The sequence below is a fragment of the Acinonyx jubatus genome, chromosome C1 (genome assembly GCF_027475565.1).
Source record: "Acinonyx jubatus isolate Ajub_Pintada_27869175 chromosome C1, VMU_Ajub_asm_v1.0, whole genome shotgun sequence".
Taxonomy (NCBI): Eukaryota; Metazoa; Chordata; class Mammalia; order Carnivora; family Felidae; genus Acinonyx; species Acinonyx jubatus.
Genome location: NC_069381.1, coordinates 20,742,584 through 20,766,088, shown reverse-complemented (window position 1 = coordinate 20,766,088; position 23,505 = coordinate 20,742,584). Strand labels below are relative to the sequence as shown.

Genomic DNA, 23,505 nt, shown 5'->3' with positions numbered 1-23,505 from the left:
AATACAGGAGTTCTATAAAATAGAAGGGGGTGGTGTTTGCATTTGTGCATGCTTTTTGTGTTAGGTAGTCCAGAACCCAGGACTGTGGTTCATAAGTAGTTTAGCCTTTAAATGTGAACTACTTGGTAGAATTGAAGCCTTCCCTTTTGTACGTTGGTGTCCCGAAAACCTGTCAGATTTTGTTTTAGTCTGTTCTCAGTGGCATTTTGTCCTATAAATGAGCAGAAGACTCCATGGGTTAGAACCTTGCTGACTTCTCTTACATGGAGTCCACATGGCGCCAAACACGAGGTATGTGCTGCTTTTCTCCTGCAGTGCCGCCATACCTCCGCCCCCACCTGCTGCTTCGTGGTGAGAGCATTTTTCTTGCTCAGAAAGTTCAGTCTTGTTTCTTTCTCGTGATGGAAAGTGTAGCAAAGTGTAGCATTAAAGCTTCAACTCTAAACACGTTTGCCTTCCTGAGTTGTTCTTCTAAAAGGTTAGAATTAGGACAGGACTATTAGGAACGAAGACAGAAACGCAGAAGGTGCTATGGAATGAATTCCTTACCCTTCCAGATCCAACACAGGCAATTTGTTATTGCACGACAGTGGGAGTTAATGTCCATGTACCTGGCTTCTCATCTGCCTCCTTTCTCCTGATGTCTCCCAGCTTTTAAATTTTATTCCTTTTAAAATGGGTGCTAGAGGAGTATGGGTGGGACAGCAAAAACTAGTCTGAGGTAGTCTTGATGAGAAAGTGATGGTGATGTAGATTATGTTATTTGTTCATGTACTTTAGAGAGAGAGCGTGCACAAGCAAGTGGGGGAGGGTCAGAGAGAGGGAGACAGAGGATCTGAAGTGGGCTCTGTGCTGACAGCAGAGAGCCCAATGTGGGGCTCGAGCTCACAAACCACGAGTTCATGACCTGAGCTGGAGTCAGATGCTTAACCAACTGAGCCACCCAGGAGCCCTGATGTAGATTATATTAAAATATTTTGATGCTTAGTTTTAATTGTTTTCAGTTAAATGATTGAGAACTACTTCTGCTTGATCCATTGAGAACAAACTGGTCACTACATCTTGAGATCTTGCTCTAAGTAAGATTACCTCCTAGTGGTTACTGAGTCTCCTCTTTTCTTACTTATTTTCCCTTCTTTCTTTCTTTGCCTCTTCCCTATCTTTCTTTCTCAAATGGGAATAAAGCAGGAGGGGAGAAACTAAAGAGTATGACTTTGTCTGTCTTCTCCTCTATCCCCTTTCATTTTTATGAAGTGTTTTTCTAGGTGACAGGGCTTTTAGATCCATCTACAGACAAATCTACTAGCCATGTCCCTCCTAAACAGATACATTCCTGATGACTGCACCTAAGTCATGAAAGAAAAGCAAGGAGTTCTCTTGTTTTTTATTAATAACCCTCTTCCTAGTTGTAAAATCACCACTCCTCTTGAATTTGAGAAACCTAATAGTTTTGCTTACTTCTTCCTCCTTGTAAAATAAGAGTAACTATCTTTTTAGGGTCTCTTAGGACTCTTGGTTTCCCTTGTTTGCTAGTGATGATCATTGTTGGTATTAAGTGCTTACTATGTACTTAGCAGTGTAAGCAACAGATAGGTGCTACTCAGGTAATCTTCACAACATACCTATGAGGAAACTACTGTTATTAATCCAGTTCTACACATGGGAAAGATAAGATAAAGAAAAGCAAAGTAATTTGTCCACGGTCACAGTATTAGTAAATAATTAAGTCAGCATGTAAGCTAAGCAGTCTGACCCCAAAGCATGAGTGCTGTATTTTTGATTTTCAATGTTGAAGTCATGGTATCAGTTTCAACTCAGTTCATTAAGAACCTTTACTGACAGGTATCTAATTCATTCTTCCTCCCTTTTTCTGGTTAACCTCTTGGCCCATTTTGTTGTTCATTAGAACTTTGGCACAGGGTAGAATTTAAGGCAGAAGGGTTACCATCAAGTTACCAAGTTTTGCCATTTGTTCTGAAGAAAAACTTGGTGTAATACAAGTTGAAACAACTAGCTGAAATGAAATACGAGTATTGGCAGAGTTGAATTACCTGGGTTTTCTGCTATCAAGCCTGACACAGGGCTCAAACTCACGAACCATGAGACCATGAGCTGAGCCAAAGTAGGCCACTTACGTGACTGAGCCCCCCCAGGTACCCCCTCCCACTTTTTTTTTTTTAACTTTTTTTTAATGTTTATTTATTTTTGAGACAGAGAGAGACAGAGCATGAATGGGAGAGGGTCAGAGAGAGAGAGGGAGACACAGAATCCGAAACAGGCTCCAGGCTCTGAGCCGTCAGCACAGAGCCCGACGCGGGCTCGAACTCACGGACCGCGAGATCATGACCTGAGCTGAAGTCGGACTGTTAACCGACTGAGCCACCCAGGCGCCCCTCCCCCCCCCCCCACTTTTAATGTCACATATCATGAATAGTGAATGTTAGCTATCCAGGGCTGCTTCACTTACACTATGTAATCACCCCATCCTTACACACACACACACACACACACACACACACCAAAAAAACATCATTCTGTAGATTTTTTTTAATAGTCAAAACAGCAGTATCTCATCATCATACCGCAAAGCATTCTACAATTGACATAACATATAGAATTGTCAAATCACGATATTGTACACCTGAAGCTAATGTAACATTGTGTGTCAACATACTGAAATTTCTTTTAAAATGTATTATTTCAGCCTAAAATAAAATCTACTTCTGGCTTGATCAACTCTGATCAAAACCTTTCTTCAGTTTATACAACAATGCTCATGAAACCCTTTTGTTAGGTAGATCTAACTTATTTATATCAGTTTCTTTCCTAGGGTGTGACTATGTGACCCAATCTCTGATTCTTTTCTTCAGTTGAGATGGTTTAAATGATTAGTATTCAGGTGTTAAGATTAATTTCAGAAATTTCAAAATTAATTTTAACTGAATCTTGACTTTTAATGAATGTGTTTGGCTTCTAATATTGTTGGTAGCATATGATAGTTTTTATTTTTTCCTCCCTTCCTTCCTTACTTCTTTCCAATAGTCTCTCATTGACCAGGAGATTTGTTTTTGAATAGACTTTAGTTTTTATTTTATAATTATTTTTTCTAAGATTTTATTTTTAAGTAATCTCCACACCCAGTGTGGGGCTCAAAGTCACAACCCTGAGATCAAGAGTTGCATGCTTTACCCACTGAGCCAGCAGACACCCGAAACTTTAATTTTTAGAATAGTTTTATTTTTAAGACTTTTTTTTTTTTAAGAGAGAGTGCACAGAAGCAGGAGAGAGGGGCAGAGGGAGGGAAAGAGAGAGAGACAGAGACAGAGAATCTCAAGCAGGCTCTATACTCAGCACAGATCCCACGCTGGGATCATGACCTGAGCCAAAATCAAGAGTTAGACACTCAAGGGCGCCTGGGTGTCTCAGTTGGTCAAGCATCCGACTTCAGTTCAGGTCATGATCTCAGTTTGTGAGTTTGAGACCTGAGTTGGGCTCTGTGCTGACAGCTCAGAGCCTGGAGCCTGCTTCAGATTCTGTGTCTCCCTCACTCTCTGCCCCTCCCCTGCTCACACTCTGTCTGTCTCTCGAAGATAAAGAAACAAAAAGAAAAAAAGAGTTGGATGCTCAACCCACTGAGCCACCCAGGTGCCCCTAGAATAGTTTTGTTTTGTTTTATTTTAAGTTTATTTATTTGTTTTTGAGAGAGGGCAAGCGAGTAGGGGAGGGGCAGAGAGAGGGGGAGAGAGAATCCCAAGTAGGCTTCATGCTGTCAGTGCAGAGCCTGACATGGTGCTTGGTCTCATGAAGTGTGAGATCATGACCTGAGCCAAAATCAAGAGTTGGACGCTTAACCAACTGGGCCACCCAGGCGTCCCTAGAGTAGTTTTAGATTTATAGAAAAATTGAGCAGATGATACACAGAGTTATGTACCCCTCCATCTTGCACATAATTTCCCCTATTATTGACATCTTACATTAGAATGGACCATTTATTACAATTCATGACCCCATATTGGTGCATTATTATTAACTAAGTCCCTTTTTTGTTCCAGAGTCCCATCCAGAATACCACATTTCATTTAATTGTCGTGTCTACTTAGGCTCCTCTTGACTATACATACAGTTTTGCAGGCTTTTCTTGTTTTTGATGACCTTGACATGCTATACTTGAATCCCACAAATTATATGGGAATATACATGTCTACAAGATATACATGAATCCCGCAAGTATTTATTGAGCATCACCTACTCTGTGCCAGATGCTTTGCTAGATATTGGAGATCATGAATAAGATAGTAAGATTCTGCCTTCATGGAGCTTACAGACGTGTGGGGGAAACAGAAATAAGCAAGTAAGTAATTAAATAGATTTTGAAAAGTTCTCTGAAAGAAAAAAAGAATAGATTGCTGTGATTGGGAAAATAAGGAGTTAGTTTTTTAATATAGCGGTCAGAGAGTGTCTCTCTGAGGAAGTAGACATGCTGGGGAGGAGCCATCATGCTGGGAAGGCGAGAGGGACAGGCCGGGGAGCACAGTCCAGGCAGAGTGAGTAACATTGCAAAGGTGCTCAATTGAGAAAGAGCTTGTCTTACTCTGACTAACTTGAAAGCCAAGTGAGCAAGGGTGGGAGAGAGAGATATATAAAATTAGAAATGGGTAGAAAGCAAGTCTTGTGCCAACTTTTATGTACGATTAACCCTTAGATTAACCCTCTGGCTTTGGAGCAGTGTTGTTTAATTTAGCTGTGCCTCTCACAGTTCTGTAACCACTGTCTTCTGATTAAAGCTCTTTCTGTATATTGACTGTATTAATTGGACCACTAGTGGGGCATCGTTCTCAGAAGCTTATCTCTCAATGATTTCACAGCTCCATTGTTGGAACAGGAGTGGAGACTATCCAGAAAACAGTTGGCCATGCTGTTGGCATTTGGAGAGCTAATAGCCTTCAGATATATGTCAATAGGAGTTACTACTTGAGTTTTGTGCTTTTTGTTGCAATTTCTATTGCTGCTTTGTTTTTTAAATATGCAGTTGAATATTATTTGTTGAGACATCTATATATGTGCAAAGTGATAAGTACTTTTTTTGAAATCTGTGGCTTTTTAATCATAGTTATGTGTAGGGTAGGGTTTACAGTGATTGTGTACATTTTTTGGGTGAGTTTAGCTTGGGTTCAAGCTAAACAAGAGCCTAAAAAGTATTTATTGTTTATTTAAGTATCATCTAACTCTGTCAATAGAATCTAAACTTGGTGAGGGCGGGGACTTTGCCTTGTTCACTACTCTATTTCTCAGTGACTGGAACAACTTTATGGGTACATAGTAAACTGTGGTTTGCTGAATGAATGAACTAATGGCACATATTAGGAATGATTTGATTGATTTGGTGAAAGAAGTTACTGAGTCCTATAAACTTTTAGGTCAGCAGGCCAACATTTCCTATAATAGAAGTCACTATTGCTGAAAGTAGTTTATGATTTTTAGTAAGATACCTTTTAATAACTTAGTATCAGCAACCAGCTAATCAAGTCATTAAACTTCCTAGCAGAGATAGTAAGAGTATGTGACTGTTGTTTGTAAGGTCTACCTTTTTACCTCTAGCCCAATTCAGTAAGTGGTCTGAAAATTGTTAAATTTATAAAACCACTTTGTGAGTCAGAGTATTTCCCCCATGTATGTAGAGATCAGACATGAATGAGTTGTACTGCTAACCATTTTTAAGTTAGTAAGAAGGTAGAACAGAATTAAAATAAAGGTAAATAGGAGGAAAAGAGGAGTATATGCTAAAAGGAGGACCAAAGAAAAATTGAGCTAGAAATGGACTTTGCTGGGAGAGTTTGACTTAATAGATTAAGTAAATTACTGATTTTCTTTCCCACCTTAAATCACCTCATGTCCTTCTGTCTGTTTTATTGCAGGGCTGCCTAGCATAACATACTGGTAATAGAACCTCAGATCCACTCAAAATTCTCTACCCACCGTAGTGATTAAAATCTACTTACAGAGTCATCTAGCCTGTGTATTGGACAGTAATTCCTTGTACTTGCCCTTAGTGGGGAAAAATGGGTCAGACCATAGTAGAGAAGAAAGTGAATATTGGTGAGAAGAAAATACCATCTATGAGGTTATAAAATCATTTACTTGTTGGGTTTAAGAAGGTAAACTCTTAAGAGTCCTTTAGTTCCCCTGGGGGAAGATGTAGTGTAGAAAAGAAAATCTCCCTGGATAATCAGGAAATTTGATCCCTAGCTCATCCAGTTGGGAGATCACAGTTGCCATCATGACTACCACTAGTTCCCATGACAGTAGACAAATTATCTTAACTCTTCTTGGTCCCAGGTCTTTATCTGAAAGCTGAGTTGTAGCAGTAGTTGTTCCTTAGACTTTCTCTTCTAATGTCTTCTAGGTTTTCTTCTAAGCAGAGTACCCTTAGGAAAAGGTACTCTGATTTTGATGAATACTCTCAAGTTTCTGCTTCATTTGTTCACCTGCCCTGTTCCTTATGGAGGTTTTCCTGTTAACTTTACCTCCAAAGGACTTTGTTGCTAATGGGATGGGGAGTCAGATAGTCAGGTCTACCTGATGGTAAACCTTTATGGTGTGTGTGGCTGCAGGGGAACCGTGTCTAAGAGTGCTTATGGTAAGTGAGGGAGAGGAGTTCAAGACCAGTACCTCACAGTCTCATTTTCACTGTCCCCCTGGAAAAAGTCACTGTAACAAATACTAATCACTGAAGATTTGATTAAAACCCTGGTGGGATCTGTGATAGAAGAGTATGAAAAACCTAACTCAGATTCCTGTCCCAAGACAGGCAGCCTAAATAGCTTACAGGGTACATTTTTACCTGGAGAGAATAATATGCAGTATTTTCCAAGTTTTTCCAGGCTCATTGGTAAAATCATTAAATGCCAAATCATTGTGTTTGTTGATCCACATTAGTAATCCATTATTTGAGTAGAGCCCAAGAAGCAACTCCAGGCATGTTAGAATTTGGGGGATCAGCTCTATTTCTCAAAATAATTATGTTGCATTAGGAAAGGCATAATTTGGGGCAAGTGATAAGAAATATCACAGTATAGGACTTACCTGTGGATTTACCAGAGCTCTTGTTTCTGTTGGCTGTCAGTAAGTCATATGGCCAGTGAGTCATTTTTCAATGGCTATTTCAGGAAATAGACTGGAATGATTTGGTTTAGCTTCTGATTCTATTGATATCATTAGTATGAACCAGTACATTATATGTGAATCCTTCTAGGCCTTTAATAGGAAGAATTAAAGACTCAAGCTGAAACAGAAAAATGTTTGAATTGTTTTATTTCTAAAAACAAGACTAGTCAAGACTAGAGTAAGGTGTGGCATCCAAAAGAGTAAAATTAGTATTTGTTCCTTTGCCAATGTTCTTTATCTCCTTGTAGATCTTAAAACACAATATACTTTCCATTTCTTCTAGCCTTTTACATGGTATCTTTAATATCTTTTAACATTCTCAATCCTATAGCTTCAAGCACAAATGCCAGCCTGATATCCACTTCATCTACAATGGCTAATATTCCAACAGCAGCAGTTTCCAGCATCTCAAACCAGGTACTGTGCTAATCATCCTGTTTGATATGGTTCTTCAAGCTTGCTTTTCTCTCCATGGTCAATTTGCCAACCTAAGAAACAACCAGAACTAGGACACTGGATGGTTTCTCAGACTGCCATCCGTTTCTCTCATTACTGTGCTAAGCCTATGAATGATATGGTTCTATCTACTCCTTTACCTACTGCATGTGTCTGCCTCCTACCCAATTCCTACTAGAATGGAAGCTTCATAGGGATAGGGATTTATTTTTCAGTTTTGTTCACTCATACATACCCAAAGTTCAGAAAAATGCCTGGTACTCACATTAAAGACACATAATAAATATTTATGAAATGCATGTTCCTTCTACATTTTTATTTAGCCATTCATTCCTTTGTGAATTCCTTATGGTCTGGTCTCAGTCACTGTTCTATTAACTCTTTATGTTTAGATCACTGCCAATGTTTTCAGTGTTTTAGGGTTTTTTGTTTTTGTTACGTTTTTATTTTTCTCTGTAGCGATGAATCTTTTCTCCATGAATCTCTTTTTCTGGCTGTAATTAACATGACTATTCTGGTTCATCTTTCTACATTTGACTGTTCCTGCATTTGTTCATTCTTATAGTTCACAAATTATTGAGTTTCTGCTATACATCAGTGTACCATTTATCTCTCTTCCTTTCATAGGTTTTCTTTTTGATCTTGTTTTCTCTACATAGACTGTAGACAGTCTATGTAGTTTTCCACATGCTTATTATTCCATCCCCAGAAATGTTTTACCACATTCACAATGTCCATTTACTATTTCTGAAATGAACATTCTAGTACTGACCTCATGATATCTACAAGCTTCCTGCTGATTGATGGACATTTTTTTCTTTAATGTCCTGCTATTTCCCTAACTTCGTCATAGCAAAAACCAGACTTTCATTCTACCGTTTTTTGTCTCCTTGTCCTCTAAGAAAGTAAAACCACTTTTCCCTATGACTTCTCAATTATCAATGAGACCATTTTTAAATAAACCTAGGCCTCAAACCAGACCAGTTTTCAGTTTTTTTTCCCTCACCAATTCCCAATCCAACCATTTCATTTTAGTTTTTCCCCTTTAATCCTGAATTACCAGACCTAATTTTTCATCTAATCTCCAGTTTTTCCCTCTACCTGTCCATTTTCTAAAATACTAATTGGCTGGCTCAGTTGGTGGAGCGTGCAACTCTTGTTCTCAGGATCATAAGTTCGAGCCCCCATGTTACTAAAAAAATTTTTTAAAAAAAGATTTTAAAACACAATCTGATTAATTTTCTCAAAAGTCCACTTTTATCCCATCAGTCACCTGCCCAGAATCTTTTTTTTTTTATTAAAAAAATTTTTTTAATGTTTATTTATTTTTGAAAGAGACAGCAGGGCAGGGGAAGGGCAGAGAGAGGGAGAGACACAGAATCTGAAGCAGGCTTCAGGCTCTGAGCTGTCAGCACAGAGCTGGATGTGGGGCTCGAACTTGTGAACCACAAGATCACGAGCTGGGCAGAAGTCAGATGCTTAACTGACTGAGCCACCCAGGCAACCCCCACCCCAGAATCTTTTTGTATTTTTATTTGTTGGTTTGATTTTGATAGTCCCTATCTTCTGCCCCCACACAAACTATACACCATCGCCTAAAGAATCCAAGTCACATTTGTGGCCTTGCATAATTCATTCAAACCTGCAAGATCCTTTGTTTCAACCAGACTCAGCAACTCTGGTCCCTTAAAACCTTTTCAGGGCTTATTCATCCTCTTATTCCCTCCATCTGTTTATTTCAAAAAGGCTGTCTGACTACCAGTCTGCAGTGATAGTTGTCTTCCTCTGTATTTCACTCCTTTGACATATAATTTATTGCCAATTTGTTGGAATTTTTTTTTGTCTTCTCCTGCTAGATTTTTAACTCCCTTGAGTTCAGCCAGTACAACTTACTTTTTCTTTTTTTTTTTTTTTTAAGCATATTTATTTATTTATTTTGAGAGAGAGAGTGCACGCTGTGGGGAGGAGCAGAGAGAGAATCCCAAGCAAGCTGCACGTTGTCAGCACAGAGCCTAACGTGGGGCTCAATCTCACAAATTGTGAGATCATGACCTGAGCCGAAATCAAGAGTCAGATGCTTAACTGACTGAGCCACCCAGGTGCCCCCAACTTATTCTTTTCTTTAATGTTGCATTCTCCTGCTCATACATGGACACACATACTGAGTTGTATTTGGTTTATGATAGATGCTCAGTACTACTTATAATTGGTTTGGTTGATTAGCTTCTTCCTACTTATTACTAACATCAGTATCAGTGGAAATTTTTTAAGGTATATATTTGAGCTAAACATCATATGCATTTTTTTGTACAGTTTTATTAAGGTATAATTGATATATAATAATCTGCATGGATTTAAATTTATAGTTTGATAAATTTTGACATGTATGTGCTCATTAAACAATAAAAAATTCCCTCCAAATATTTTAAAGAAACTTCATATTTAAAGAAAACTTGATTATTTTAAAAAGAAAAAGAGATACTCAATTTTAAACTAGGAAACCTTAATGAGAGTTATGTGGGATAATGTACTTTTTTGTTTAAGCTCATCCGTTCTTAGAAAGCACTAGCATCTAGCGGAGTTGTTTATAAACTTCCTAAAGAGTAGAATCTTCCAAAATTCTGTGAAAAAATTTACACAGAAATTCAGTACCTAAAATAGAAAAAAAAAAAAAAAAAAGCTGTTGAAGTAGAAAAAAAGACATTGTGTGTAGAGTTCACGGGACCCTTCACTTTCATCCTTTTGGTCATTCCAAAGACAGCCCCTGAAGTATCTCCTCTTGACTCTTAGGTTTCCACAGAATGCATTTTGGAAATCAGTGATTTAGATGGAAGCTATAGATGGGTAAATGAGATGTCAAATTAATTGTTTTAGGAAAATGATTATGAAGAAGAGGATCATGAAAGTCTCTGTGTTGAAATCAGCTTTTGCTTTAAGAGTCTTGTCTTCCTCCCTTCCTCCCTTTGGTCTACAGGACTATCCTACCTATACTATCCTTGGTCAGAGTCAGTACCAGACGTGCTACCCCAGCTCCAGCTTTGGAGTCACAGGCCAGACTAACAGTGATGCTGAGAGTACCACAATAGCGGCAGCCACATACCAGACCGAGAAGCCTAGTGTCATGGTACCCGCACCTACAGCACAGAGACTTTCTTCTGGTAAGCGCCATCACTCTAAAAACTTTGGCTTAAGGGCACTTCATTCAGGAGATGATAGTGAAGTTCATTTTGTTGTGGTCTAAGTCACTGTTACTGTGCTTTTGGCTTTCTCTCTCCGGTGAGGAGTATTTAAACATTGGAACCCGACCGTGTGATGAGTCATTGGCAGGCTGATGTAATACCTGATGCTATGAATAGAAAAGTACCAAGAATGAAAAGACTATTTGTGACTCCCACTCCACCCTTTAGCTTTAATGTGCTTGTGACCAGGAACTTCAGAATCTTGGCACATTTTGTAAAAGGTGGAGGACTCCAGTTTTACTCTATGCATATTTTGGACACCTGCCGAGGCCTCAGAGCAGTAGTTCTTAACTGTTTCTGTGTCATAGATCTCCAAGATTCTAAAGAAAGCTATGGTCTTTTCCCCCTCAGAGAAATACATAAAATTTAACCTACAAATTTAAACCTTTACATTTAGGTTTGAAATGTATCAATGAATTATGATGTCCAGGTTAAAACAAAAAACCCTGACATAAAGGCTTTATACTAAGCACATTAGTAAACATATGTATTTGCTTCTTATTTGTCTCTATCTTTCAGGAAAATTTGGTGGTTGGCTGTCACATCACATAACAGGAGGAAGGACTGTTTATTGTTTTGTTAACACTGATGCATTTTGAAAAACAGGGCTCTATATCAGCTAAAGCAGTTTTCTGTGCACCTTGCATTCACCAGTCTTCTAACTAAATAGACGTACAGATGGTCACTGCTTCAGACTTAATGACTGAAATAATTACATGTGTTGATGCCTTAGTTTTGAATTCATATCTCTAAATATCTTTGTTCTTCATAATGATTTTAACTTTTTAATAATGGAGAATTTCAAACCCTAGAAGTTGTCAGAATAGTATAATGAATCCTTTATGTATCCATCATCCGTCTTCAACATTAACAACTCATATTTCAGCTACATCCAATTCTCTCCCCAAACTCCGGGCATCATATGTCTAAAAGATAAATAAATATTTGTTAGCATAACCACAATGCCAATTATCCCATCTAAAGTAATTCAATAGTAATTCCTTAGTATCATAAAATCCTAAAAGGTATTATTTCTAGTGTTTTCATAAATATTAGGAGTTTTATTTTTCCTTTACGGTTTATTTAAATTAGAATCAAAGTAAGTCCCATACATTGGGATTGGTCGATGTATATTTTATGTCTCTTTTAACTTATAAATTCCCCTTTTTTTGTTCCCCAGTATACTGTATTTGTGAAGAAACTGGACTGTTTATCTCATACCATTTCCCAGTCTAAATTTTACTGATTATATCTGTATAAGGTAGTTCAACATGTCCTGCTGCCTTCTGTATTTTATTTTAAATTGGTAAACAGATCTGGAGTCCTGGTTTTCAACTAAAGGGGATTTTTTTTGTGCCACGCCCCCCTCCCCCATTCACCTAAGACATTTGGCAATGTGTGGAAACATTTTTGGTGGTCTTGTGGGTGGGGAGTGCTACTGGCATCTCGTGGATAGAGGACAAGGGTACTGCTTAACCACGCATCCTACAAGGCACAGGACATCTACTCAAAAAAATTACCTGGCCCAAAATGTCAGTTGTGCCAACTTGAGAAACTCTGATTTAAAAAACTTGAGAAACAGGTTCAATTTTTTTGGCAAAACGGCTTTATAACTGTGTTCTTCCATTGAGAGACAGGTATACTAATTATAACTCCCTCTGTGATGTTAGAAGCTGTTGATGTTCCATGTTGATTTAGGTCTACATTCCTAAATCACTTAGGTAAAGTTTGGTTTTCCAACCTTTTATCCCTGAAATATGGTTCTTAAGGACAGAAAACATGCTGACTATCTATCTTCCTGTTCTGGTTCTTATAGCCTGTGACTACTGGCCATATGTCTCGGATTTCCTTTCCAGGAGACCCTTCGACAAGCCCGGCTTTGTCCCAGACTACACCAAATAAAGACGCTGATGATCAGTCCAGAAAAAACATGACTGGCAAGAACCGGGGCAAAAGGAAAGCTGATGCCAGCTCTTCCCAGGACAGTGAATTGGAAGTATGGGAAGAAATTCATTTGAGTTACCTTTTTTCTCATTTTTTAAGTTTATCAAACATACATATCTGAAACTCGTGGAGGTACTGTAGTTCTTTGTTGTATGGCCCTTGATTCCCGGGCAAAAGAAACGAAATTGGCCAAGTGAAAAGAGAAATGTAAAAACATTTCTTTGTGCCCATAACTCACTGTATTACTTTCAGATGCATTTCACCAAAGCGTCAAAAAAGCTTTTTAGAATTTAGGTAGCTGGGTAACTTTTTAAGAGAAAGAACAAACTCTTCTCTATGTTCCAGAGAATAGAAGGAACAGTTCCATCATATTCAGAAAGCAGAGGGTGCCACAAATAATCTCATACTGTTCTCCATTTAAAAATCTGAAAGTAAAATGAGAGGATGAGAGTGCTTTAGGCCAAGCCTCTGTGAGACATGCGACCAGATCTCCTAACTTATTAATGAGACTGGCACTCATGTATTTTGTGGTTAAGCACACATAATAAATAAGAATTTATTATGGGCATACATTTGGCTTCATTATTTAAAAGATTAGAAAATCATACAAAACATTAATAATAGTGGATTTTTTATGTTCTTCTGTTTTCATTTTCGATTTTTCTGTAATATGATCATTTAATGGGGCAGGGGTTGCTGTATTTAAAAATGAGTTCATTGGGGTGCCTGACTGGCTCAGTAGGAAGAGCATTGGACTCTTGATCTCAGGGTTGTGAGTTCAAGCCCCACATTGGGTGTAGAGATTACTTAAAAAAAAAATCTTAAAAAAATGATTATTGGGGTGCCTGGGTGACTCAGTTGGTTAAGCATCCAACTTTTGATTTTGGCTCAGGTCATGATCTCGAGGTCCATGACATCAAGCCCCACGTCGGGCTCCGTGCTGACAGCTCAGAACCTGCTTGGGATTCTCTCTTTCCCCTCCGTCACCCCACCCCCACTTGTGCACTCACTCTCTCTCTCTCAAAATAAATAAACATTTAAAAAAAATGAGATCATTGATAGGTGTTAAGACATAACTAAATTGAGGCTATGTTTGGGGACTCTCTTTGCCTTTGTTCCTAAAAAGAAAAGTAAGAAAGAAAATCTAAAGTCCTATACACTTATTGGGGAAAACTGAGAACTCACTTAGTTTTTTTAACTGTGGTAAAAATGTACATAACATAAAAGTTACCATTTTAACCACTTTTAAGTGTACAACTCAGTGACATTAAGTATATTCACGATGTTTGTTACCACTATCTATTTTCAGAACTTTTTCAAAATTCCAATCAAATAATCTGCACACATTAATCATTCTCTCCTCCCACTAACTAGTCCCTAGTAACTTCTGTTTTACTTCCCATTTCTATGAATTTGCATATTCTAGATATCTCATATAAATGGAATGATAGCAGTATCTACCCTTTTGTGTCAGGCTTACTTTACTTAGCATAATGTTTTCAAGGTTCATCTATGTTATAGCATGTATTAGAACTTCATTTTGGGAGTGCCTGGGTAGCTCAGTCGGTTAAGTGTCCGACTCTTGGTTTCAGCTCAGGTCATGACCTCAGGGTTCATGAGTTCAAGCCCCTCATTGGGCTCTGTGCTGACAGTGTGGAGTCTCCTTGGAATTCTCTCTCCCCTCCTCTCTCTGCCCCTCCCCTGCTCGCTCTCGCTCTCTCTCTCAAAAATAAGTAAAGTTAAAAAAAAATCTTAAAACAGAAAAATAAGAACTTGATTTCTTTTTATGGCTGAATAATATTCCATTGTATGTATATACCATATTTTGGTTACCCATTCATTTGTTGATGGACACTAGTAGTTTTTCATCTTCGAGTTATTGTGAATAATGCTGCTATGAAGATTGCCATCCAGATATCTCTAAGTCTTTCTTTTCAGTTATTTTTCCATATCCTCACCAACACCTGTTATTTCCTTTTTTTTTTTTTTTTTTTTGGTTAATAATAGCGATCCTGGGGCGCCTGAATCTCACAGTTCGTGAGTTCAAGCCCCGCGTTGAGCTCTGTGCTGACAGCTCAGAGCCTGGAGCCTGCTTCAGATCCTGTGTCTCCCTCTGTCTGCCCCTCCACTGCTTGCACTTTGTCTCTCGCATTGTCTCAAAAATAAATAAACGTTAAAAAAAAATTTTTTTTAAATAATAGTGATCCTAATGGATATGAAGTAGTAACTCATTGTGGTTTGTTGTTTTTTTTTTACATTTCCTTAACGACTAATAATGTTGAACATCTATATGTATTTATTGGCTATTTGTATTATTTTCTTTGGAGAAATAACTGTCCAAATCCTTTGCCCAGTTTTTGATTTAGGGTGTTTGGTATTTTGTTGTTGACTTTTAGGAATTCTTTATATGTTCTAGATACTAATCACTTATCAAATATATGATCTGCAAAATATTTTCTTCTATTCTGTGGGTTCTTTTTACTCTCTATCTGATAGTATTCTTTGATGCATAAAAGTTTTACATTTTGATGAAGTCCTATTTTTTTTTAATGTTTTTTAATGTTTATTTTTGAGAGAGAGAGAGAGACAGAGTGCGAGCAGGGGAGGGGCAGAGAGAGAAAGACACAGAATCTGAAGCTGAGCTGTCAGCACACAGCCTGGTGGGGCTCGAACACATGAACCGTGAGATCATGACCTGAGCTGAGGTCAGACTCAATTGACTGAGCCACCCAGGTGCCGCTAAGTCCTATATATTTTTGTTTGTTTGTTTGTGCTTTTAATGTTAAAAATGCAAGGTTATGAAGATATTTACCTATGTTTTCTTCTAAGAATTTCTTTTAGTTTGTAAGTTTCATAAATTTAGGTCTTTAATTCATACTGAGTTAAGTTTTTCTTCATATTGAGTTAATTTTTGTGTATGGTGTAAAGTAAGGGTCTAATTTCATTCTTTTGCATATGGATAGCCAATTTTCCTAGCACCTGTTGTTGGAAATACTTTCCTGTCCCCGTTGAATGGTTTTAGTATCCTTGTCAAAAATTGACCATATATATAAGGCTTTATTTCTAAGCTATCTTGTCTTTTTGAATGATCTATGTGTCTATCCTTATGCACATACCACATTGTATTGGTTACTGTAGCTTTATAATAAGTTTTGAAATCAGGAAGTGTGAATCTTCCACCTTTGTTCTTTTTCAAGATTATTTTGGCTATTTAGGGTACCTTGAAATTCCATATGAATTTTTGGATGAGTTTTTCTATTTCTTTAAAAAGCACTGTTAGCAGGGGACACCTGGGTGGCTCAGTCAGTTGAGTGTCTCACTCTTGAATTTGGCTCAGGTCATTATCTTGTGGTTCATGGGCTCGAGCCCTACTTAGGGCTTAGGATTCTGCGTCTCCCTCTTTCTCTGCCCTTTTCTTGCTCTCGTGCACATGTATGCACATGTACACACACACACACACTCAAACATGAAAAGAAATTGTAAAAAGCACTGTTGGGATTTTGATAGGGATTGTGTTGAATTTGTAAATCACTTTGGGTAGGAATGTTATTTTAACATTGTTAAGTCTTTCATCCATGAACATGAGTTGTCTTTCCATTTATTTAGGTCTAATTTCCTTTAGCGGTGTTTTATAATTTTCAGTGTACAAGTCTTTCACCTCCTCAGTTAAATTTATTCTTAAGGATTTTATTATTTTTGATGCTATTGTAAATGGAATTGTTTTTTAAATTTCTTTGAGAATTATTCATTGCATGTATATAGAAGTACACCTCATTGCTGAGTTCATTTTTTAGCTCTTTCGATTTTTTATGGGTTCTTTAGGGTTTTCTGCCTATAAGATTGTGTCATTTGTGAACAGAGATCATTTTACTTTTTCCTTTCCAATTTGGGTTCCTTTTTTCCCCATTTCTTGCCAAATTATTCTGGCTAGGATTTCTAGTACTATGTTGAATAGAAGTGGTGAAAACAGGCATACTTGTCCTATTCCTGATCTCAGGGGTAATGCTTCCAGTCTTCAACCATTGAGTAAGATATTAGTTCTGTGTTTTTCATATACAGTCTTTATTATGTGAAGAAATTCACTTCTATTCCTAGTTTATTCGATGTTTTTTTTATCATGGAAGTGTTGAATTTTGTCAGATGCTTTTCCTGCATCAGTTGAGATGACCATTGGAGTTCTTTTTCCTCTGTTTTCTTAAGGTAACATATTACATTAATTAATTTTTTTATGTTGATCCATCCATGCATTCTAAGAACAAATCCCACATGGTCATGATGTATAATGCTTTCAGTATGCTACTGAATTTTGTTTGTTAGTATTTTGTGGAGAATTTTTGCATCAATGTTCGTAAGAAATATTGGTCTGCAGTTTTCTTACAGTATCTTTATCTGACTTCAGTATCAGGGTAATGCTGGCTTCATAGAATGATTTAGGAAGTGTTCCTTCCTCTTTGGCTTTTTGGAAGAGTTAAAGAAGGATTGGTGTTAAATATTCTTTAAATATTTGGTAGACTTTACCAGTGAAACTATCTGGTCTTGGGCCTTTCTTGGTATCTTTTTGATTACTGATTTCAACCTCCTTACCAGTAAGTTAAGGGTCTATTCAGATTTTCCATTTCTTCTTGAGTCAGTTTTGGCATTTTGTGTATTTCTAGTAAGTTGTCCATTTCTATCTAGGTTATTTGTTGGTGTACAACTGTTCATCATATTCTCATATTTCTTTTTATTTCTGTGAAGTTGATAATAACATCCCTACTTTCATTTCTGATTTTACTAATTTGAGTCTTCTTTTTTTTTCTTCGTTAATCTAACTAAAAGTTGTCAATTTTGTAGATCTTTTCAAAGAAAGGACTTTGGTTTTATTGGTTTTTCTCTGTTATTATTCTGCTTTCTGATTTATTTGTCTCCATTCTAACCTTTAGTATTTCCTTCCTTCTGCTGGCTCTTAATTTGTACAGTTATGTTATTGAATGAGATCTTACTTCTTTTTTAAGGCATGCATTTACAGCTATGAATTCCCCTCTCCACACTGCTTTCACTGCAGCTTATAAATTTTGGTATGTTGTGTTTTAATTTTCATTCATCTCAGCATAATTTCACTGGGAATTTTTTCTTTGATCCATTGGTTCTTTAAGATTGTGTTGTTTAATTTTCACATATTTGTGAATTTTTTTTAGCTTTTTGTTAGTGATTTCTTGTCTCATTCCATTGTGATTAGAAAAGATGCTCACAGGGGCGCCTGGGTGGCGCAGTCGGTTAAGCGTCCGACTTCAGCCAGGTCACGATCTCGCGGTCCGGGAGGTCAAGCCCCGCGTCAGGCTCTGGGCTGATGGCTCGGAGCCTGGAGCCTGTTTCCGATTCTGTGTCTCCCTCTCTCTCTGCCCCTCCCCCGTTCATGCTCTGTCTCTCTCTGTCCCAAAAATAAATAAAAACGTTAAAAAAAAATTAAAAAAAAAAAAAAAGGAAAGAAAAGATGCTCACTCATTATTTTTTATGTTTTCCTTCCTCAGCGGGTATTTCTGTGGGACTTGGATGAAACCATCATCATATTTCACTCTCTTCTTACTGGATCCTATGCCCAGAAGTATGGAAAGGTAATTTAAGTCTTTCTTCATTTGTTGTAATTGTCCTTCCCCTCACTATATGGGCAGATAACCAAAGTCACTTTCTCTGCCGCCCCCAACATACCCTGTTCACCTTTCACTTTCCATGTAAAACTTTTCCTGATGGCTTGTACCAGGCAGGCTACGTGGTCAGGCAGAGTTGATTAAAGCTGGGGACTAGACCTAGAACCAGTGCTGAAAGCTGACGTTGTTCAAGAGTACTATTTTATAAAGACTAAGTTATGGGAATGAAGCTCAAAACAGAGTGGAGTCTCAGGATTATATATTCTAAAGACTGATCTTTTAACCTTTATATCACTTTTAACAGCCCAAACAAAGCATTTTATTTAGCTGAGTGTAAGCCAGATATGTAAATTTAAAATATATAAAAGTATAAAATATTTTTCTAAAATAGATTACATGCCTTCTTAAACTAAATATATCAAGCAGAAGCTAACTTATTTAGTCATCAGTATAAACATCAGTTTTTTGTTTTGTTTTGTTTTTGAACATCAGTTTTAATAGAGGGATAAACTGTGTATTTCTACACTGAATTATCTCCAGGCTTCTGTTTTTCAGTTTCTATGAATAAATTTTATGAAAATATTTGCTTCCTTTGCTCTCTTACTATTCCCATTTATCTTATTGTCATTAATGTTTCTGTTAGAAGTACCTTCAACAGGCTTTTATTATCTAGGCTAGTTAGCTAATATGAACTCATACACTGTGGTTATAAAAATATGTAAAATAAGAGCCTCTAAGTGAAAGCCTTTCACTCACAGCCTCTAAGTGAAAACCTGATGGTTCACTTCAATTTTTTTTTTTTTTTTTAATAGAATTTGTTGTCAGATTGGCTAACATACAGTGTGTAAAGTGTGCTCTTGGTTTTTGGGGTAGATTCCCATGGTTCATCGTTTACATACAAGACCCAGTGCTCATCCCAACAAGTGCCCTCCTCAATGCCCATCACCCATTTTCCCCTCTCCCCCACTCCCCCCCACTCCATCAACCCTCAATTTGTTCTCTGTATTTAAGAATCTCTTATGGTTTGCCTCCCTCCCTGTCTGTTTGTAACTATTTTTTTCTCCTTCCCTTCCCTTCCCCCGTGGTCTTCTGTTAAGTTTCTCAAGGTCCACATATGAGTGAAAACGTGATATCTGTCTTTCTCTGACTGATTTAGTTCACTTAGCATAATACCTTCCAGTTCTTGATGGTTCACTTTAAAGCTAAATATATTGGTTTTCCTACAAATATTTTGGCTTCTCAGGCTTTCTTATTTCCTGGCTATTGAGATTGTCAGAAAACGGACTTCTGGTATTATACTGTATAGGCATGTGTGTGGTAGGGAGGCAGAAGAGAGATAATGGGTGTTGCAATAGTAATATTTTAGCAATAGATAGCATTTCTCACAAAATAGGAAATTTCTACACAGACTGTTGTTGTTTTTTTTAAGTGGGTTTAGTTTTCTAAAAATGAAGTCCTGAAATTTTTAACTTTCCACAATCCCAGATTCTTGTAACTGTGAATGGAATTGCATCAGTAATAGCTAGTGGGCCTGTGTTGTTTTGGCCTTGACCCAGAGTAACTCTGAAATATTTAAAGATTGGAACCAGTGCTGTTAGTACCAAGTCAAACAAATTTTTCACTTACTGCCTTCCAGGACCCAACAGTAGTGATTGGCTCAGGTTTAACAATGGAGGAAATGATTTTTGAAGTGGCTGATACACATCTATTTTTCAATGACTTAGAGGTAAGTGTTTTAAATTGTTTCTGTACTTCAGTAAAACATTTTGTTTGTTCCATAGCTATTTATTGAGCCAAGCTTATTGTTTTTAGAGGAAATGTGGTGAGACAGGGTGGTTGTGGAGAGGTCAGCTGGCCACTTAGGCATACATAGTCTTATAAGAACAGTGCCTTGGCTATGTCACCAGTCTTGGTACTGGCCCGCAATTTTATTGGCTCAAAAATTTGATTTTTGTTAGCCTATTTGGAAGTGATCTAGATCTAGGGGAAATGTCAGCCCATCAGGCCAAAACAGTGAAATGTAAACCAACGTTCCTACTTATTCATCTATCTTAATATATACAAGGTGGGTTTGATTCTTTGTACTCTTAATTATATTTTGACTATTTTTTGGTTTTACCTTCTTAAAATAAAATCTCTTGATTTGTCAGATCTGTGAATGGCTGCTCTACTAACTCATTATAATTTATACATGCTTATTATCCGTGTGTACATTAATCTTGATGTCCAGAATCATTTTATAGTTAGATGCAAGGAAAACCAGTAACACTGAGAGCTTCTTGGTGAATATTTTTGGCTTTGACATTTAAGTTCACCTTTGAGGTAACCATGGTGTAGTAGAAACAGCACAAGACTGGGAAGTCAGAAGACCAGAGAGTGAGTTCCAGGTTAGGAAAGTTATCTCCGCATTCTGGGCTTCAGTTAAACAGTGATCCTACACCAGAAACTAATAACAGCTGTTCTACCTGGGGAAGAAGATGTGTTGCTGGGACACAGAGGTTGGAAGGAGCAGACTTGTCACTTTATGTTCTTTTGAGTTTCAAACAGTGTACTATTTATATTACCTAGTTTTTAAAATAGCGAAAATTTTTAATTAAAAATAAGATAGTGGGGCACCTGGCTGGCTCAGTCAGAAGAGCATGAAACTCTTGATCTCAGGGTTGTGACTTTGAGCCCCATATGGGGTGTAGAGATTACTTCAATAAAATTAAAAAGAAACTAAAAAAATAAAGAATAAGATAGCATTTTATAAACACAAAGTAATCCTATTTCTTTTTAAATACAATCTAGTTCTACTCAGTGGACATTTCTCCAACAAATTGTATTACCAGAGCTCTAAACTCCAGTACTTTTGTCTAAGCTCCACAATGCTTAATCTTCCTCAACTTCACATGTTGATACGTTAGGACATCATAGTTTTTATTCAGCAAACATTTATTGAAAACCTACTTTGTGCCAATAATTATTGCCAAATTGTATTTGTAATGATTTTCTAGACATAGTCCTCACTCAGGACTGAAAGTTCTGTGAAGAATTTGACCTGAATGTGTTCCTGCCCCCCCAGGTCAGTGGTTCTCAACTTTAGGGGGCATAAGAATCACCTGGGGAGCTTGTTAAAAATGAAAATTCTAGGATTTCACTCCCAGAAATTCTGATTCAAGTAGGTCTGGGGTGGACCCAAGAATATGCATTTTTTAAAAACTTCCCCAGGGGATTCTGATGCAGGTGGACATCACCACATTGCCCTAGGTGGTGTCAGAGGAGTGAATCTCTCCGAGTTAGGCAGGGGGTGGCATTTTATGTCAGTAGTAGCACGGGTGTGGTGGAAAGAACCTTGGATTCAAATTAGAAGGCTGAGGCTCTTTTTAGTTTCTTTCTATCACTGGTTCTGTGACCTTGGATCATTCATGTCGCCTCACTTTTAGAACATGAGGAGATTAACTTAGGTGACCACTTCTAATTCCTATGTTTGGATGTACAAGTTTCTGTTTCAGTCATTCTGTTTTGATACCATACTCTACCAGTATCTCTTTCATCTGCAAAAATTTGTTGGGTACATACCATGTAAGAGCACATGCTACATAGGACCAGACTAGAAGGGTACAAAGGAGGTGTAAGATATGGGTTGTGCCAACAGAGGGCTACAGTGTAATAGAACTTACACTGTAGTCTAGCATAGGACATAGATCTACCTGACAGTGTAAGGGAGCTTGTGTTTATTCCCATGAGCTATTGTGTTATCTCCATGACTGTTGAGATAAGAGCATACCTGAAGGTTGGGATGGTTAAGGAAAATTTCGTGGACTGTGGGATATGAATTAGGCCTTAAAAGAAGTTGGACAGCAGGGGGGTGAGAGTGATCCTCCACACACAAGAGAGACTATGAGGTATTTCATCATCTGCCGTAATTTGTGGTCTTTTTACAATATGTCATGGTGGTGATAGCGCTTCTACTCCGTGGACTGAAATAGTGTGTGGTTTTATCTTTTAACAGGAGTGTGACCAGGTGCATGTGGAAGATGTGGCTTCTGATGACAATGGCCAAGACTTGAGGTGATAGAAACAGTGATGTCTTAAACATCAGAATGCCTGTACACAATCACTGTCTAGGTTCAGAGGAAAACAAAGATGAGTAAGACATGGCCCTAAAAGTTCTCACGGTCTGGTAGAGGAGGCAGAGACAAACAGTTAACGATGGCAGTGTGCAGAGGTGACAGTAGAAAATGTGATGGAGCACAGAAAAGAAAGTAATTCTGGTGTGTGCGGGGAGCAGCTGGTTGCCAACATTGGAGCGGCCTTCTCAGTGCAGAATTTGAGTATGGCCTTGAATGGGGAGCAATGACAGGATGAGGAAAAAGCATTTCAAAGTAAAGGGTACACTCATTTCTCTTTGGCTAGATTTTCAGTCAGGAGGAGTGTGCTTCCACACTGGTTAGTTTTAGATACAAATAAGCATCAGGAGTTTTACCAAGGAACCTAATTGTGGGGGTCTGCTGGTGTCAGGACTAACCCTATGGGAGGCGATCTTAAAATGTTCTATCAGGGAACACTAAACCCAGCGGGTCTCAGTGGCAAAATGCTTGCTCGGCCTCCTCATATCTCTCTTGGCTGCTGTCTCCTGGCCCAGCAGTCTTGGCTAAGAATAATCCAACAATTTATCTAGCTTATATTTGAAGACTTTAAGAAAAAAAGACCGTCCCATTTTTCATGTTCATTTGTTTTGGTGTTTGTCCCTTTTCAGTAGGCAAAAAGTTCTTTCCTGTGTCTCCTATAAAATTGTTTCATCCGTGAATTTTCAAACATAGAGCAGAGCTGGGCATGCCTCTCCCTGAGGGCCTAATCCCGTAGGGCTGAGAACAAGGTGAAGGTTCCACATCAAGAACAGCATCCAGTCACGCGTGTTGTGCTTGCACAGCCATGGAGCATACCGTTCCTGCAAGATTTCACCGGACTTTTTAGGAAAGAGCCTGGTCTGAAGCAGTTGTGATCCACCTAAACCCTAGTGGTTTTTTTTCCTTTTGTACACATGGCTAACCAGTACTTACCGAAGTGTCTTGGCAACTTTATTTCCTTAG

General features: G+C 37.9%; 1 protein-coding gene across 2 annotated transcripts in view; it reads left to right on the top strand.

The window, feature by feature from the left end:
• EYA3 (EYA transcriptional coactivator and phosphatase 3) overlaps nucleotides 1-23,505 on the top strand; it is a 96,633-nt gene that overhangs the window by 52,508 nt on the left and 20,620 nt on the right. For both annotated transcript variants that reach the window (XM_015075058.3, XM_015075057.3), the window contains 6 exons: nucleotides 7,496-7,581; nucleotides 10,595-10,778; nucleotides 12,716-12,855; nucleotides 18,314-18,397; nucleotides 20,067-20,156; nucleotides 22,425-22,483. In XM_015075058.3, coding sequence (XP_014930544.1) covers nucleotides 7,496-7,581; nucleotides 10,595-10,778; nucleotides 12,716-12,855; nucleotides 18,314-18,397; nucleotides 20,067-20,156; nucleotides 22,425-22,483 — 643 coding nt within the window. The remainder of the gene's footprint in view (nucleotides 1-7,495; nucleotides 7,582-10,594; nucleotides 10,779-12,715; nucleotides 12,856-18,313; nucleotides 18,398-20,066; nucleotides 20,157-22,424; nucleotides 22,484-23,505) is intronic.